General features: G+C 47.5%; 1 protein-coding gene across 7 annotated transcripts in view; it reads left to right on the top strand.

The window, feature by feature from the left end:
• LOC140398116 (nectin-1-like) overlaps nt 1-27,238 on the top strand; it is a 574,692-nt gene that overhangs the window by 428,620 nt on the left and 118,834 nt on the right. For all 7 annotated transcript variants that reach the window (XM_072486388.1, XM_072486378.1, XM_072486383.1 and 4 more), the window contains exon 6: nt 26,793-26,940. In XM_072486388.1, the coding sequence (XP_072342489.1) occupies nt 26,793-26,940 (148 nt within the window). The remainder of the gene's footprint in view (nt 1-26,792; nt 26,941-27,238) is intronic.

Raw genomic sequence — 27,238 nt, 5'->3', positions numbered from 1 at the left:
CAAACACACACACCAATACACACTCACACCAACACACTCACACCAATACACACACACCAACACACACACACCAACACACACACCAATACACACTCACACCAATACACACTCACGCCAACACACTCACACCAACACACTCACACCAACACACTCATACCAATACACACTCACACCAACACACTCACACCAACACACACACCAATGCACACTCACACCAACACACTCACACCAACACACACACCAATACACACTCACACCAATGTACTCACACCAACACACACACCAATACACACTCACACCAACACACTCACACCAATACACACTCACACCAACAGACTCACACCAATACACACTCACACCAACACACTCACACCAACAGTCACACCAACACACTCACACTCACACCAATACACTCACACCAACACACTCACACCAACGCACTCACACCAATACACTGACACCAACACACTCACACCAACACACTGACACCAACACACACACACCAACACACTGACACCAACAGACTGACACCAACACACACACCAATACACTCACACCAACACACTCACACCAACACACTCACACCAACACACACGCACCAATACACTCACACCAACACACTCACACCAACACACTCACACCAACACACTCACACCAACACACTCACACCAACATACTCACACTAACACACACACCAACACACTCACACCAACACACTCACACTAACACACACACCAACACACTCACACCAACACACTCACACTAACACACACACCAACACACTCACACCAACACACACACCAACACACTCACACCAACACACACACACCAACACACTCACACTAACACACACACCAACACACTCACACCAACACACTCACACTAACACACACACCAACACACTCACACCAACACACTCACACTAACACACACACCAACACACTCACACCAACACACTCACACCAACACACTCACACCAACACACTCACACCAATACACTCACACCAATACACACACACTCACACTAACACACTCACACCAACACACTCACACTAACACACTCACACTAACACACTCACACCAACACACACACACCAACACACTCACACCAATACACTCACACTAACACAGTCACACCAACACACTCACACTAACACACTCACATCAATACACACACACCAACACACTCACACCAACACAGTCACACCAACACACTCACACCAACACACTCACACCAACACACTCACACCAATACACTCACACCAACACACATACACCAACACACTCACACCAACACACACACACACCAACGCACACACACCAACACACTCACACCAATACACTCACACTAACACACACACCAACACACTCACACTAACACACACACCAACACACTCACACCAACACACTCACACCAACACACTCACACCAATACACTCACACCAATACACACACACTCACACTAACACACTCACACCAACACACTCACACTAACACACTCACACTAACACACTCACACCAACACACACACCAACACACTCACACCAATACACTCACACTAACACAGTCACACCAACACACTCACACTAACACACTCACATCAATACACACACACCAACACACTCACACCAACACAGTCACACCAACACACTCACACCAACACACTCACACCAACACACTCACACCAACACACACACACCAACACACTCACACCAATACACTCACACCAACACACATACACCAACACACTCACACCAACACACACACACACCAACACACTCACACCAACACACACACACCAACACACACACACCAACACACTCACACCAATACAATCACACCAACACACTCACACCATTACACACACACCAAACACTCACACTAACACACTCACACTAACACACTCACACCAACACACACACACCAACACACTCACACCAATACACTCACATCAACACACTCACACCAATACACTCACACCAACACACACACACCAACACACTCACACCAACACACATGCACACCAACACACTCACACCAATACACTCACACCAACACTCTCACACCAATACACTCACACCAACACACTGACACCAACACTCACACCAACACACTCACACCAATCCACACACATCAACACACACTCACCAATGCACACTCACACCAACACACTCACACAAACACACACACCAATACACACTCACACCAACACACTCACACCAATACACACACACCAACACACACACACCAATACACACTGACACCAACACACTCACACCAATACACACTCACACCAACACACTCACACCAACACACACCAATACACACTCACACCAATACACACTCACGCCAACACACTCACACAAACACACTCACACCAACACACTCATACCAATACACACTCACACCAACACACTCACACCAACACACACACACCAATGCACACTCACACCAACACACTCACACAAACACACACACCAATACACACTCACACCAATGTACTCACACCAGCACACACACCAATACACACTCACACCAACACACTCACACCAATACACACTCACACCAACACACTCACACCAACAGTCACACCAACACACTCACACTCACACCAATACACTCACACCAACACACTCACACCAACGCACTCACACCAATACACTCACACCAACACACTCACACCAACACACTGACACCAACACACACACACCAACACACTGACACCAACACACTGACACCAACACACACACACCAACACACTCACACCAACACACACGCACCAATACACTCACACCAACACACTCACACCAACACACACGCACCAATACACTCACACCAACACACTCACACCAACACACACACACCAACACCCTCACACCAATACACTCACATCAACACACTCACACCAATACACTCACACCAACACACACACACGAACACACTCACACCAACACACACGCACACCAACACACTCACACCAATACACTCACACCAACACTCTCACACCAATACACTCACACCAACACACTGACACCAACACACACACACCAACACACTGACACCAACAGACACACACCAACACACTCACACCAACACACTCACACCAACACACACACACCAATACACTCACACCAACACACTCACACCAATACACTCACACCAACACACTCACACCAACACACTCACACCAACACACTCACACCAATACACACACATCAACACACACACACCAATGCACACTCACACCAACACACTCACACAAACACACACACCAATACACACTCACACCAACACACTCACACCAATACACACACACCAACACACACACACCAACACACACACCAATACACACTCACACCAATACACACTCACGCCAACACACTCACACCAACACACTCACACCAACACACTCATACCAATACACACTCACACCAACACACTCACACCAACACACACACCAATGCACACTCACACCAACACACTCACACCAACACACACACCAATACACACTCACACCAATGTACTCACACCAACACACACACCAATACACACTCACACCAACACACTCACACCAATACACACTCACACCAACAGACTCACACCAATACACACTCACACCAACACACTCACACCAACAGTCACACCAACACACTCACACTCACACCAATACACTCACACCAACACACTCACACCAACGCACTCACACCAATACACTGACACCAACACACTCACACCAACACACTGACACCAACACACACACACCAACACACTGACACCAACAGACTGACACCAACACACACACCAATACACTCACACCAACACACTCACACCAACACACTCACACCAACACACACGCACCAATACACTCACACCAACACACTCACACCAACACACTCACACCAACACACTCACACCAACACACTCACACCAACACACTCACACTAACACACACACCAACACACTCACACCAACACACTCACACTAACACACACACCAACACACTCACACCAACACACTCACACTAACACACACACCAACACACTCACACCAACACACACACCAACACACTCACACCAACACACACACACCAACACACTCACACTAACACACACACCAACACACTCACACCAACACACTCACACTAACACACACACCAACACACTCACACCAACACACTCACACTAACACACACACCAACACACTCACACCAACACACTCACACCAACACACTCACACCAACACACTCACACCAATACACTCACACCAATACACACACACTCACACTAACACACTCACACCAACACACTCACACTAACACACTCACACTAACACACTCACACCAACACACACACACCAACACACTCACACCAATACACTCACACTAACACAGTCACACCAACACACTCACACTAACACACTCACATCAATACACACACACCAACACACTCACACCAACACAGTCACACCAACACACTCACACCAACACACTCACACCAACACACTCACACCAATACACTCACACCAACACACATACACCAACACACTCACACCAACACACACACACACCAACGCACACACACCAACACACTCACACCAATACACTCACACTAACACACACACCAACACACTCACACTAACACACACACCAACACACTCACACCAACACACTCACACCAACACACTCACACCAATACACTCACACCAATACACACACACTCACACTAACACACTCACACCAACACACTCACACTAACACACTCACACTAACACACTCACACCAACACACACACCAACACACTCACACCAATACACTCACACTAACACAGTCACACCAACACACTCACACTAACACACTCACATCAATACACACACACCAACACACTCACACCAACACACTCACACCAACACACTCACACCAACACACTCACACCAACACACACACACCAACACACTCACACCAATACACTCACACCAACACACATACACCAACACACTCACACCAACACACACACACACCAACACACTCACACCAACACACACACACCAACACACACACACCAACACACTCACACCAATACAATCACACCAACACACTCACACCATTACACACACACCAAACACTCACACTAACACACTCACACTAACACACTCACACCAACACACACACACCAACACACTCACACCAATACACTCACATCAACACACTCACACCAATACACTCACACCAACACACACACACCAACACACTCACACCAACACACATGCACACCAACACACTCACACCAATACACTCACACCAACACTCTCACACCAATACACTCACACCAACACACTGACACCAACACTCACACCAACACACTCACACCAATCCACACACATCAACACACACTCACCAATGCACACTCACACCAACACACTCACACAAACACACACACCAATACACACTCACACCAACACACTCACACCAATACACACACACCAACACACACACACCAATACACACTGACACCAACACACTCACACCAATACACACTCACACCAACACACTCACACCAACACACACCAATACACACTCACACCAATACACACTCACGCCAACACACTCACACAAACACACTCACACCAACACACTCATACCAATACACACTCACACCAACACACTCACACCAACACACACACACCAATGCACACTCACACCAACACACTCACACAAACACACACACCAATACACACTCACACCAATGTACTCACACCAGCACACACACCAATACACACTCACACCAACACACTCACACCAATACACACTCACACCAACACACTCACACCAACAGTCACACCAACACACTCACACTCACACCAATACACTCACACCAACACACTCACACCAACGCACTCACACCAATACACTCACACCAACACACTCACACCAACACACTGACACCAACACACACACACCAACACACTGACACCAACACACTGACACCAACACACACACACCAACACACTCACACCAACACACACGCACCAATACACTCACACCAACACACTCACACCAACACACACGCACCAATACACTCACACCAACACACTCACACCAACACACTCACACCAATACACTCACACCAACACACTCACACCAATACACACTCACACCAACACACTCACACCAACACACTCACACCAATACACACACCAACACACACACACCAATGCACACTCACACCAACACACTCACACAAACACACACACCAATACACACTCACACCAATGTACTCACACCAACACACACACCAATACACACTCACACCAACACACTCACACCAATACACACTCACACCAACACACTCACACCAATACACACTCACACCAACACACTCACACCAACAGTCACACCAACACACTCACACTCACACCAATACACTCACACCAACACACTCACACCAACGCACTCACACCAATACACTGACACCAACACACTCACACCAACACACACACACCAACACACTCACACCAATACAATCACACCAACACACTCACACCAATACACACTCACACCAACGCACTCACACCAACACACTCACACCAATACACACACATCAACACACACACACCAATGCACACTCACACCAACACACTCACACAAACACACACACCAATACACACTCACACCAACACACTCACACCAATACACACACACCAACACACACACACCAATACACACTGACACCAATACACTCACACCAATACACACTCACACCAACACACTCACACCAACACACACACCAATACACACTCACACCAACACACTCACACCAATACACACTCACACCAATGTACTCACACCAACACACACACCAATACACATTCACACCAACACACTCACACCAATACACACTCACACCAACAGACTCACACCAATACACACTCACACCAACACACTCACACCAACAGTCACACCAACACACTCACACTCACACCAATACACTCACACCAACACACTCACACCAACGCACTCACACCAATACACTGACAACAACACACTCACACCAACACACTGACACCAACACACACACACCAACACACTGACACCAACAGACTGACACCAACACACACACCAATACACTCACACCAACACACTCACACCAACACACTCACACCAACACACTCACACCAACACACACGCACCAATACACTCACACCAACACACTCACACCAACACACTCACACCAACACACTCACACCAACACACTCACACTAACACACACACCAACACACTCACACCAACACACTCACAATCACACTCACACCAACACACTCACACTAACACACACACCAACACACTCACACCAACACACTCACACTAACACACACACCAACACACTCACACCAACACACACACCAACACACTCACACCAACATACACACACCAACACACTCACACTAACACACACACCAACACACTCACACCAACACACTCACACTAACACACACACCAACACACTCACACCAACACACTCACACTAACACACACACCAACACACTCACACCAACACACTCACACCAATACACTCACACCAATACACACACACTCACACTAACACACTCACACCAACACACTCACACTAACACACTCACACTAACACACTCACACCAACACACACACACCAACACACTCACACCAATACACTCACACTAACACAGTCACACCAACACACTCACACTAACACACTCACATCAATACACACACACCAACACACTCACACCAACACACTCACACCAACACACTCACACCAACACACTCACACCAACACACACACACACCAACACACTCACACCAATACACTCACACCAACACACATACCCCAACACACTCACACCAACACACACACACACCAACACACTCACACCAACACACACACACCAACACACACACACCAACACACTCACACCAATACAATCACACCAACACACTCACACCAATACACACACACCAAACACTCACACTAACACACTCACACTAACACACTCACACCAACACACACACACCAACACACTCACACCAATACACTCACATCAACACACTCACACCAATACACTCACACCAACACACACACACCAACACACTCACACCAACACACACGCACACCAACACACTCACACCAATACACTCACACCAACACTCTCACACCAATACACTCACACCAACACACTGACACCAACACTCACACCAACACACTCACACCAATCCACACACATCAACACACACTCACCAATGCACACTCACACCAACACACTCACACCAACACACTCACACCAACACACTCATACCAATACACACTCACACCAACACACTCACACCAACACACACACACCAATGCACACTCACACCAACACACTCACACAAACACACACACAAATACACACTCACACCAATGTACTCACACCAGCACACACACCAATACACACTCACACCAACACACTCACAGCAATACACACTCACACCAACACACTCACACCAACAGTCACACCAACACACTCACACTCACACCAATACACTCACACCAACACACTCACACCAACGCACTCACACCAATACACTGACACCAACACACTCACACCAACACACTCACACCAACACACTGACACCAACACACACACACCAACACACTGACACCAACAGACTGACACCAACGCACACACACCAACACACTCACACCGACACACACGCACCAATACACTCACACCAACACACTCACACCAACACACTCACACCAATACACTCACACCAACACACTCACACCAATACACACTCACACCAACACACTCACACCAGCAAACTCACACCAATACACACACCAACACACACACACCAATGCACACTCACACCAACACACTCACACAAACACACACACCAATACACACTCACACCAATGTACTCACACCAACACACACACCAATACACACTCACACCAACACACTCACACCAATACACACTCACACCAACACACTCACACCAATACACACTCACACCAACACACTCACACCAACAGTCACACCAACACACTCACACTCACACCAATACACTCACACCAACACACTCACACCAACGCACTCACACCAATACACTGACACCAACACACTCACACCAACACACACACACCAACACACTCACACCAATACAATCACACCAACACACTCACACCAATACACACACACCAAACACTCACACTAACACACTCACACTAACACACTCACACCAACACACACACACCAACACCCTCACACCAATACACTCACATCAACACACTCACACCAATACACTCACACCAACACACACACACGAACACACTCACACCAACACACACGCACACCAACACACTCACACCAATACACTCACACCAACACTCTCACACCAATACACTCACACCAACACACTGACACCAACACACATACACCAACACACTGACACCAACAGACACACACCAACACACTCACACCAACACACTCACACCAACACACACACACCAATACACTCACACCAACACACTCACACCAATACACTCACACCAACACACTCACACCAACACACTCACACCAATACACACACATCAACACACACACACCAATGCACACTCACACCAACACACTCACACAAACACACACACCAATACACACTCACACCAACACACTCACACCAATACACACACACCAACACACACACACCAATACACACTGACACCAATACACTCACACCAATACACACTCACACCAACACACTCACACCAACACACACACCAATACACACTCACACCAATACACACTCACGCCAACACACTCACACCAACACACTCACACCAACACACTCATACCAATACACACTCACACCAACACACTCACACCAACACACACACCAATGCACACTCACACCAACACACTCACACCAACACACACACCAATACACACTCACACCAATGTACTCACACCAACACACACACCAATACACACTCACACCAACACACTCACACCAATACACACTCACACCAACAGACTCACACCAATACACACTCACACCAACACACTCACACCAACAGTCACACCAACACACTCACACTCACACCAATACACTCACACCAACACACTCACACCAACGCACTCACACCAATACACTGACACCAACACACTCACACCAACACACTGACACCAACACACACACACCAACACACTGACACCAACAGACTGACACCAACACACACACCAATACACTCACACCAACACACTCACACCAACACACTCACACCAACACACTCACACCAACACACACGCACCAATACACTCACACCAACACACTCACACCAACACACTCACACCAATACACTCACACCAACACACTCACACCAACACACTCACACTAACACACACACCAACACACTCACACCAACACACTCACAAACACACTCACACCAACACACTCACACTAACACACACACCAACACACTCACACCAACACACTCACACTAACACACACACCAACACACTCACACCAACACACACACCAACACACTCACACCAACACACACACACCAACACACTCACACTAACACACACACCAACACACTCACACCAACACACTCACACTAACACACACACCAACACACTCACACCAACACACTCACACTAACACACACACCAACACACTCACACCAACACACTCACACCAACACACTCACACCAACACACTCACACCAATACACTCACACCAATACACACACACTCACACTAACACACTCACACCAACACACTCACACTAACACACTCACACTAACACACTCACACCAACACACACACACCAACACACTCACACCAATACACTCACACTAACACAGTCACACCAACACACTCACACTAACACACTCACATCAATACACACACACCAACACACTCACACCAACACAGTCACACCAACACACTCACACCAACACACTCACACCAACACACTCACACCAACACACTCACACCAATACACTCACACCAACACACATACACCAACACACTCACACCAACACACACACACACCAACGCACACACACCAACACACTCACACCAACACACTCACACTAACACACACACCAACACACTCACACCAACACACTCACACTAACACACACACCAACACACTCACACCAACACACTCACACCAACACACTCACACCAACACACTCACACCAATACACTCACACCAATACACACACACTCACACTAACACACTCACACTAACACACTCACACTAACACACTCACACCAACACACACACCAACACACTCACACCAATACACTCACACTAACACAGTCACACCAACACACTCACACTAACACACACACATCAATACACACACACCAACACACTCACACCAACACAGTCACACCAACACACTCACACCAACACACTCACACCAACACACTCACACCAACACACACACACACCAACACACTCACACCAATACACTCACACCAACACACATACACCAACACACTCACACCAACACACACACACACCAACACACTCACACCAACACACACACACCAACACACACACACCAACACACTCACACCAATACAATCACACCAACACACTCACACCAATACACACACACCAAACACTCACACTAACACACTCACAGTAACACACTCACACCAACACACACACACCAACACACTCACACCAATACACTCACATCAACACACTCACACCAATACACTCACACCAACACACACACACCAACACACTCACACCAACACACACGCACACCAACACACTCACACCAATACACTGACACCAACACTCACACCAACACACTCACACCAATCCACACACATCAACACACACTCACCAATGCACTCTCACACCAACACACTCACACAAACACACACACCAATACACACTCACACCAACACACTCACACCAATACACACACACCAACACACACACACCAATACACACTGACACCAACACACTCACACCAATACACACTCACACCAACACACTCACACCAACACACACCAATACACACTCACACCAATACACACTCACGCCAACACACTCACACAAACACACTCACACCAACACACTCATACCAATACACACTCACACCAACACACTCACACCAACACACTGACACCAACAGACTGACACCAACACACACACCAATACACTCACACCAACACACTCACACCAACACACTCACACCAACACACACGCACCAATACACTCACACCAACACACTCACACCAACACACTCACACCAACACACTCACACCAACACACTCACACTAACACACACACCAACACACTCACACCAACACACTCACAAACACACTCACACCAACACACTCACACTAACACACACACCAACACACTCACACCAACACACTCACACTAACACACACACCAACACACTCACACCAACACACACACCAACACACTCACACCAACATACACACACCAACACACTCACACTAACACACACACCAACACACTCACACCAACACACTCACACTAACACACACACCAACACACTCACACCAACACACTCACACTAACACACACACCAACACACTCACACCAACACACTCACACCAATACACTCACACCAATACACACACACTCACACTAACACACTCACACCAACACACTCACACTAACACACTCACACTAACACACTCACACCAACACACACACACCAACACACTCACACCAATACACTCACACTAACACAGTCACACCAACACACTCACACTAACACACTCACATCAATACACACACACCAACACACTCACACCAACACACTCACACCAACACACTCACACCAACACACTCACACCAACACACACACACACCAACACACTCACACCAATACACTCACACCAACACACATACACCAACACACTCACACCAACACACACACACACCAACACACTCACACCAACACACACACACCAACACACACACACCAACACACTCACACCAATACAATCACACCAACACACTCACACCAATACACACACACCAAACACTCAGACTAACACACTCACACTAACACACTCACACCAACACACACACACCAACACACTCACACCAATACACTCACATCAACACACTCACACCAATACACTCACACCAACACACACACACCAACGCACTCACACCAACACACACGCACACCAACACACTCACACCAATACACTCACACCAACACTCTCACACCAATACACTCACACCAACACACTGACACCAACACTCACACCAACACACTCACACCAATCCACACACATCAACACACTCACCAATGCACACTCACACCAACACACTCACACAAACACACACACCAATACACACTCACACCAACACACTCACACCAATACACACACACCAACACACACACACCAATACACACTGACACCAACACACTCACACCAATACACACTCACACCAACACACTCACACCAACACACACCAATACACACTTACACCAATACACACTCACACCAACACACTCACACCAATACACACACATCAACACACACACACCAATGCACACTCACACCAACACACTCACACAAACACACACACCAATACACACTCACACCAACACACTCACACCAATACACACACACCAACACACACACACCAATACACACTGACACCAATACACTCACACCAATACACACTCACACCAACACACTCACACCAACACACACACCAATACACACTCACACCAATACACACTCACGCCAACACACTCACACCAACACACTCACACCAACACACTCATACCAATACACACTCACACCAACACACTCACACCAACACACACACCAATGCACACTCACACCAACACACTCACACCAACACACACACCAATACACACTCACACCAATGTACTCACACCAACACACACACCAATACACACTCACACCAACACACTCACACCAATACACACTCACACCAACAGACTCACACCAATACACACTCACACCAACACACTCACACCAACAGTCACACCAACACACTCACACTCACACCAATACACTCACACCAACACACTCACACCAACGCACTCACACCAATACACTGACACCAACACACTCACACCAACACACTGACACCAACACACACACACCAACACACTGACACCAACAGACTGACACCAACACACACACCAATACACTCACACCAACACACTCACACCAACACACTCACACCAACACACTCACACCAACACACACGCACCAATACACTCACACCAACACACTCACACCAACACACTCACACCAATACACTCACACCAACACACTCACACCAACACACTCACACTAACACACACACCAACACACTCACACCAACACACTCACAAACACACTCACACCAACACACTCACACTAACACACACACCAACACACTCACACCAACACACTCACACTAACACACACACCAACACACTCACACCAACACACACACCAACATACTCACACCAAAACACACACACCAACACACTCACACTAACACACACACCAACACACTCACACCAACACACTCACACTAACACACACACCAACACACTCACACCAACACACTCACACTAACACACACACCAACACACTCACACCAACACACTCACACCAACACACTCACACCAACACACTCACACCAATACACTCACACCAATGCACACACACTCACACTAACACACTCACACCAACACACTCACACTAACACACTCACACTAACACACTCACACCAACACACACACACCAACACACTCACACCAATACACTCACACTAACACAGTCACACCAACACACTCACACTAACACACTCACATCAATACACACACACCAACACACTCACACCAACACAGTCACACCAACACACTCACACCAACACACTCACACCAACACACTCACACCAACACACTCACACCAATACACTCACACCAACACACATACACCAACACACTCACACCAACACACACACACACCAACGCACACACACCAACACACTCACACCAACACACTCACACTAACACACACACCAACACACTCACACCAACACACTCACACTAACACACACACCAACACACTCACACCAACACACTCACACCAACACACTCACACCAATACACTCACACCAATACACACACACTCACACTAACACACTCACACCAACACACTCACACTAACACACTCACACTAACACACTCACACCAACACACGCACCAACACACTCACACCAATACACTCACACTAACACAGTCACACCAACACACTCACACTAACACACACACATCAATACACACACACCAACACACTCACACCAACACAGTCACACCAACACACTCACACCAACACACTCACACCAACACACTCACACCAACACACACACACACCAACACACTCACACCAATACACTCACACCAACACACATACACCAACACACTCACACCAACACACACACACACCAACACACTCACACCAACACACACACACCAACACACACACACCAACACACTCACACCAATACAATCACACCAACACACTCACACCAATACACACACACCAAACACTCACACTAACACACTCACAGTAACACACTCACACCAACACACACACACCAACACACTCACACCAATACACTCACATCAACACACTCACACCAATACACTCACACCAACACACACACACCAACACACTCACACCAACACACACGCACACCAACACACTCACACCAATACACTGACACCAACACTCACACCAACACACTCACACCAATCCACACACATCAACACACACTCACCAATGCACTCTCACACCAACACACTCACACAAACACACACACCAATACACACTCACACCAACACACTCACACCAATACACACACACCAACACACACACACCAATACACACTGACACCAACACACTCACACCAATACACACTCACACCAACACACTCACACCAACACACACCAATACACACTCACACCAATACACACTCACGCCAACACACTCACACAAACACACTCACACCAACACACTCATACCAATACACACTCACACCAACACACTCACACCAACACACTGACACCAACAGACTGACACCAACACACACACCAATACACTCACACCAACACACTCACACCAACACACTCACACCAACACACACGCACCAATACACTCACACCAACACACTCACACCAACACACTCACACCAACACACTCACACCAACACACTCACACTAACACACACACCAACACACTCACACCAACACACTCACAAACACACTCACACCAACACACTCACACTAACACACACACCAACACACTCACACCAACACACTCACACTAACACACACACCAACACACTCACACCAACACACACACCAACACACTCACACCAACAGTCACACCAACACACTCACACTCACACCAATACACTCACACCAACACACTCACACCAACGCACTCACACCAATACACTGACACCAACACACTCACACCAACACACTGACACCAACACACACACACCAACACACTGACACCAACAGACTGACACCAACACACACACCAATACACTCACACCAACACACTCACACCAACACACTCACACCAACACACTCACACCAACACACACGCACCAATACACTCACACCAACACACTCACACCAACACACTCACACCAATACACTCACACCAACACACTCACACCAACACACTCACACTAACACACACACCAACACACTCACACCAACACACTCACAAACACACTCACACCAACACACTCACACTAACACACACACCAACACACTCACACCAACACACTCACACTAACACACACACCAACACACTCACACCAACACACACACCAACATACTCACACCAACACACACACACCAACACACTCACACTAACACACACACCAACACACTCACACCAACACACTCACACTAACACACACACCAACACACTCACACCAACACACTCACACTAACACACACACCAACACACTCACACCAACACACTCACACCAACACACTCACACCAACACACTCACACCAATACACTCACACCAATGCACACACACTCACACTAACACACTCACACCAACACACTCACACTAACACACTCACACTAACACACTCACACCAACACACACACACCAACACACTCACACCAATACACTCACACTAACACAGTCACACCAACACACTCACACTAACACACTCACATCAATACACACACACCAACACACTCACACCAACACAGTCACACCAACACACTCACACTAACACACTCACACCAACACACTCACACCAACACACTCACACCAATACACTCACACCAACACACATACACCAACACACTCACACCAACACACACACACACCAACGCACACACACCAACACACTCACACCAACACACTCACACTAACACACACACCAACACACTCACACCAACACACTCACACTAACACACACACCAACACACTCACACCAACACACTCACACCAACACACTCACACCAATACACTCACACCAATACACACACACTCACACTAACACACTCACACCAACACACTCACACTAACACACTCACACTAACACACTCACACCAACACACACACCAACACACTCACACCAATACACTCACACTAACACAGTCACACCAACACACTCACACTAACACACACACATCAATACACACACACCAACACACTCACACCAACACAGTCACACCAACACACTCACACCAACACACTCACACCAACACACTCACACCAACACACACACACACCAACACACTCACACCAATACACTCACACCAACACACATACACCAACACACTCACACCAACACACACACACACCAACACACTCACACCAACACACACACACCAACACACACACACCAACACACTCACACCAATACAATCACACCAACACACTCACACCAATACACACACACCAAACACTCACACTAACACACTCACAGTAACACACTCACACCAACACACACACACCAACACACTCACACCAATACACTCACATCAACACACTCACACCAATACACTCACACCAACACACACACACCAACACACTCACACCAACACACACGCACACCAACACACTCACACCAATACACTGACACCAACACTCACACCAACACACTCACACCAATCCACACACATCAACACACACTCACCAATGCACTCTCACACCAACACACTCACACAAACACACACACCAATACACACTCACACCAACACACTCACACCAATACACACACACCAACACACACACACCAATACACACTGACACCAACACACTCACACCAATACACACTCACACCAACACACTCACACCAACACACACCAATACACACTCACACCAATACACACTCACGCCAACACACTCACACAAACACACTCACACCAACACACTCATACCAATACACACTCACACCAACACACTCACACCAACACACTGACACCAACAGACTGACACCAACACACACACCAATACACTCACACCAACACACTCACACCAACACACTCACACCAACACACACGCACCAATACACTCACACCAACACACTCACACCAACACACTCACACCAACACACTCACACCAACACACTCACACTAACACACACACCAACACACTCACACCAACACACTCACAAACACACTCACACCAACACACTCACACTAACACACACACCAACACACTCACACCAACACACTCACACTAACACACACACCAACACACTCACACCAACACACACACCAACACACTCACACCAACATACACACACCAACACACTCACACTAACACACACACCAACACACTCACACCAACACACTCACACTAACACACACACCAACACACTCACACCAACACACTCACACTAACACACACACCAACACACTCACACCAACACACTCACACCAATACACTCACACCAATACACACACACTCACACTAACACACTCACACCAACACACTCACACTAACACACTCACACTAACACACTCACACCAACACACACACACCAACACACTCACACCAATACACTCACACTAACACAGTCACACCAACACACTCACACTAACACACTCACATCAATACACACACACCAACACACTCACACCAACACACTCACACCAACACACTCACACCAACACACTCACACCAACACACACACACACCAACACACTCACACCAATACACTCACACCAACACACATACACCAACACACTCACACCAACACACACACACACCAACACACTCACACCAATACACTCACACCAATACACACACACTCACACTAACACACTCACACCAACACACTCACACTAACACACTCACACTAACACACTCACACCAACACACACACCAACACACTCACACCAATACACTCACACTAACACAGTCACACCAACACACTCACACTAACACACACACATCAATACACACACACCAACACACTCACACCAACACAGTCACACCAACACACTCACACCAACACACTCACACCAACACACTCACACCAACACACACACACACCAACACACTCACACCAATACACTCACACCAACACACATACACCAACACACTCACACCAACACACACACACACCAACACACTCACACCAACACACACACACCAACACACACACACCAACACACTCACACCAATACAATCACACCAACACACTCACACCAATACACACACACCAAACACTCACACTAACACACTCACAGTAACACACTCACACCAACACACACACACCAACACACTCACACCAATACACTCACATCAACACACTCACACCAATACACTCACACCAACACACACACACCAACACACTCACACCAACACACACGCACACCAACACACTCACACCAATACACTGACACCAACACTCACACCAACACACTCACACCAATCCACACACATCAACACACACTCACCAATGCACTCTCACACCAACACACTCACACAAACACACACACCAATACACACTCACACCAACACACTCACACCAATACACACACACCAACACACACACACCAATACACACTGACACCAACACACTCACACCAATACACACTCACACCAACACACTCACACCAACACACACCAATACACACTCACACCAATACACACTCACGCCAACACACTCACACAAACACACTCACACCAACACACTCATACCAATACACACTCACACCAACACACTCACACCAACACACTGACACCAACAGACTGACACCAACACACACACCAATACACTCACACCAACACACTCACACCAACACACTCACACCAACACACACGCACCAATACACTCACACCAACACACTCACACCAACACACTCACACCAACACACTCACACCAACACACTCACACTAACACACACACCAACACACTCACACCAACACACTCACAAACACACTCACACCAACACACTCACACTAACACACACACCAACACACTCACACCAACACACTCACACTAACACACACACCAACACACTCACACCAACACACACACCAACACACTCACACCAACATACACACACCAACACACTCACACTAACACACACACCAACACACTCACACCAACACACTCACACTAACACACACACCAACACACTCACACCAACACACTCACACTAACACACACACCAACACACTCACACCAACACACTCACACCAATACACTCACACCAATACACACACACTCACACTAACACACTCACACCAACACACTCACACTAACACACTCACACTAACACACTCACACCAACACACACACACCAACACACTCACACCAATACACTCACACTAACACAGTCACACCAACACACTCACACTAACACACTCACATCAATACACACACACCAACACACTCACACCAACACACTCACACCAACACACTCACACCAACACACACACACACCAACACACTCACACCAATACACTCACACCAACACACATACACCAACACACTCACACCAACACACACACACACCAACACACTCACACCAACACACACACACCAACACACACACACCAACACACTCACACCAATACAATCACACCAACACACTCACACCAATACACACACACCAAACACTCACACTAACACACTCACACTAACACACTCACACCAACACACACACACCAACACACTCACACCAATACACTCACATCAACACACTCACACCAATACACTCACACCAACACACACACACCAACGCACTCACACCAACACACACGCACACCAACACACTCACACCAATACACTCACACCAACACTCTCACACCAATACACTCACACCAACACACTGACACCAACACTCACACCAACACACTCACACCAATCCACACACATCAACACACTCACCAATGCACACTCACACCAACACACTCACACAAACACACACACCAATACACACTCACACCAACACACTCACACCAATACACACACACCAACACACACACACCAATACACACTGACACCAACACACTCACACCAATACACACTCACGCCAACACACTCACACAAACACACTCACACCAACACACTCATACCAATACACACTCACACCAACACACTCACACCAACACACACACACCAACACACTCACACCAACACACACACACCAATGCACACTCACACCAACACACTCACACAAACACACACACCAATACACACTCACACCAATGTACTCACACCAGCACACACACCAATACACACTCACACCAACACACTCACACCAATACACACTCACACCAACACACTCACACCAACAGTCACACCAACACACTCACACTCACACCAATACACTCACACCAACACACTCACACCAACGCACTCACACCAATACACTCACACCAACACACTCACACCAACACACTGACACCAACACACACACACCAACACACTGACACCAACACACTGACACCAACACACACACACCAACACACTCACACCAACACACACGCACCAATACACTCACACCAACACACTCACACCAACACACACGCACCAATACACTCACACCAACACACTCACACCAACACACTCACACCAATACACTCACACCAACACACTCACACCAATACACACTCACACCAACACACTCACACCAACACACTCACACCAATACACACACCAACACACACACACCAATGCACACTCACACCAACACACTCACACAAACACACACACCAATACACACTCACACCAATGTACTCACACCAACACACACACCAATACACACTCACACCAACACACTCACACCAATACACACTCACACCAACACACTCACACCAATACACACTCACACCAACACACTCACACCAACAGTCACACCAACACACTCACACTCACACCAATACACTCACACCAACACACTCACACCAACGCACTCACACCAATACACTGACACCAACACACTCACACCAACACACACACACCAACACACTCACACCAATACAATCACACCAACACACTCACACCAATACACACACACCAAACACTCACACTAACACACTCACACTAACACACTCACACCAACACACACACACCAACACACTCACACCAATACACTCACATCAACACACTCACACCAATACACTCACACCAACACACACACACGAACACACTCACAACAACACACACACACACCAACACACTCGCACCAATACACTCACACCAACACTCTCACACCAATACACTCACACCAACACACTGACACCAACACACACACACCAACACACTGACGCCAACAGACACACACCAACACACTCACACCAACACACTCACACCAACACACACACACCAATACACTCACACCAACACACTCACACCAATACACTCACACCAACACACTCACACCAATACACACTCACACCAACGCACTCACACCAACACACTCACACCAATACACACACATCAACACACACACACCAATGCACACTCACACCAACACACTCACACAAACACACACACCAATACACACTCACACCAACACACTCACACCAATACACACACACCAACACACACACACCAATACACACTGACACCAATACACACTCACACCAACACACTCACACCGACACACACACCAATACACACTCACACCAATACACACTCACGCCAACACACTCACACCAACACACTCATACCAATACACACTCACACCAACACACTCACACCAACACACTCACACCAACACAGTCACACCAACACACTCACACCAACACACTCACACCAACACACACACACACCAACACACTCACACCAATACACTCACACCAACACACATACACCAACACACTCACACCAACACACACACACACCAACACACACACACCAACACACACACACACCAACACACACACACCAACACACTCACACCAATACAATCACACCAACACACTCACACCAATACACACACACCAAACACTCACACTAACACACTCACACTAACACACTCACACCAACACACACACACCAACACACTCACACCAATACACTCACATCAACACACTCACACCAATACACTCACACCAACACACACACACCAACACACTCACACCAACACACACGCACACCAACACACTCACACCAATACTCACACCAACACTCTCACACCAACAGTCACACCAACACACTCACACTCACACCAATACACTCACACCAACACACTCACACCAACGCACTCACACCAATACACTGACACCAACACACTCACACCAACACACTCACACCAACACACTGACACCAACACACACACACACCAACACACTGACACCAACAGACTGACACCAACACACACACACCAACACACTCACACCAACACACACGCACCAATACACTCACACCAATACACACTCACACCAACACACTCACACCAATACACACTCACACCAACACACACTCACACCAACACACTCACACCAACACACTCACACCAATACACACACCAACACACACACACCAATGCACACTCACACCAACACACTCACACAAACACACACACCAATACACACTCACACCAATGTACTCACACCAACACACACACCAATACACACTCACACCAACACACTCACACCAATACACACTCACACCAACACACTCACACCAATACACACTCACACCAACACACTCACACAACAGTCACACCAACACACTCACACTCACACCAATACACTCACACCAACACACTCACACCAACGCACTCACACCAATACACTGACACCAACACACTCACACCAACACACACACACCAACACACTCACACCAATACAATCACACCAACACACTCACACCAATACACACACACCAAACACTCACACTAACACACTCACACTAACACACTCACACCAACACACACACACCAACACACTCACACCAATACACTCACATCAACACACTCACACCAATACACTCACACCAACACACTCACACCAACACACACGCACACCAACACACTCACACCAATACACTCACACCAACACTCTCACACCAATACACTCACACCAACACACTGACACCAACACACACACACCAACACACTGACACCAACAGACACACACCAACACACTCACACCAACACACTCACACCAACACACACACACCAATACACTCACACCAACACACTCACACCAATACACTCACACCAACACACTCACACCAATACACACTTACACCAACGCACTCACACCAACACACTCACACCAATACACACACATCAACACACACACACCAATGCACACTCACACCAACACACTCACACAAACACACACACCAATACACACTCACACCAACACACTCACACCAATACACACACCCCACCACACACACACCAATACACACTGACACCAATACACTCACACCAATACACACTCACACCAACACACTCACACCAACACACACACCAATACACACTCACACCAATACACACTCACGCCAACACACTCACACCAACACACTCATACCAATACACACTCACACCAACACACTCACACCAACACAGTCACACCAACACACTCACACCAACACACTCACACCAACACACTCACACCAACACACACACACACCAACACACTCACACCAATACACTCACACCAACACACATACACCAACACACTCACACACCAACACACTCACACCAACACACACACACCAACACACACACACCAACACACTCACACCAATACAATCACACCAACACACTCACACCAATACACACACACCAAACACTCACACTAACACACTCACACTAACACACTCACACCAACACACACACACCAACACACTCACACCAATACACTCACATCAACTCACACCAATACACTCACACCAACACACACACACCAACACACTCACACCAACACACACGCACACCAACACACTCACACCAATACACTCACACCAACACTCTCACACCAATACACTCACACCAACACACTGACACCAACACTCACACCAACACACTCACACCAATCCACACACATCAACACACACACACCAATGCACACTCACACCAACACACTCACACAAACACACACACCAATACACACTCACACCAACACACTCACACCAACACACACGCACACCAACACACTCACACCAATACACTCACACCAACACTCTCACACCAATACACTCACACCAACACACTGACACCAACACTCACACCAACACACTCACACCAATCCACACACATCAACACACACACACCAATGCACACTCACACCAACACACTCACACAAACACACACACCAATACACACTCACACCAACACACTCACACCAATACACACACACCAACACACTCACACCAATACACACTCACACCAACACACTCACACCAACACACACCAATACACACTCACACCAATACACACTCACGCCAACACACTCACACCAACACACTCACACCAACACACTCATACCAATACACACTCACACCAACACACTCACACCAACACACACACACCAATGCACACTCACACCAACACACTCACACCAACACACACACCAATACACACTCACACCAATGTACTCACACCAACACACACACCAATACACACTCACACCAACACACTCACACCAATACACACTCACACCAACAGACTCACACCAATACACACTCACACCAACACACTCACACCAACAGTCACACCAACACACTCACACTCACACCAATACACTCACACCAACACACTCACACCAACGCACTCACACCAATACACTGACACCAACACACTCACACCAACACACTGACACCAACACACACACACCAACACACTGACACCAACAGACTGACACCAACACACACACACCAATACACTCACACCAACACACTCACACCAACACACTCACACCAACACACACGCACCAACACACTCACACCAACACACTCACACCAACACACACGCACCAATACACTCACACCAACACACTCACACCATCACACTCACACCAACACACTCACACCAACACACACGCACCAATACACTCACACCAACACACTCACACCAACGCACTCACACCAACACACTCACACCAACACACTCACACTAACACACTCACAACAGTTATGCAATTATTTCCCCAGCATTCACCAACCGAGCGGGAATTGTGAATCCTGACAGAATTCCTAGTGTTCCTCACACAGAGGAGGGAAACAGTTTAACCGTCTGCTTTGTGTGTTTATTTTCAGATAAGCCGCTCCCCCAGGGAGCTCCCGGAGGTGTGATAGGAATTCTGGGAGGAATCATCGCTGCCATCATCATCATCAGCGCCATGGTAACCGTCTTCTTCATCTACCGACGGCAACAGAAGAACCGTGCGGACACTGACAACGACCTGTGAGTACTGACCCAGAACAACAACAACTTGCCTTGATGTAGCACCTTCAATGAAATTTCTAAGGTGCTTCGCAGTAACACTGCAAAACAAGCCACATGAGGAGATATTAAGGCAGATGGACAAAGCCTTTTGTCAGAGGCTGGTTTCGTTAACTGAAAATTGACCGAGTGCAGAGCACTGATGCTGGGGGACTGAGTCTGAGGTTGCGAAGTAACTGCTCGGGTGAACCTGTCCAAATTTGTTTCCTGTTACCCTCCAGAAAGTTTTATGATTCTCAAAGCTGTGATTCTCAAGGCT

This window comes from Scyliorhinus torazame, chromosome 21, assembly GCF_047496885.1.
Source record: "Scyliorhinus torazame isolate Kashiwa2021f chromosome 21, sScyTor2.1, whole genome shotgun sequence".
In the NCBI taxonomy this organism is placed as follows: domain Eukaryota; kingdom Metazoa; phylum Chordata; class Chondrichthyes; order Carcharhiniformes; family Scyliorhinidae; genus Scyliorhinus; species Scyliorhinus torazame.
This window is presented reverse-complemented; position numbering and strand designations above follow the sequence as displayed.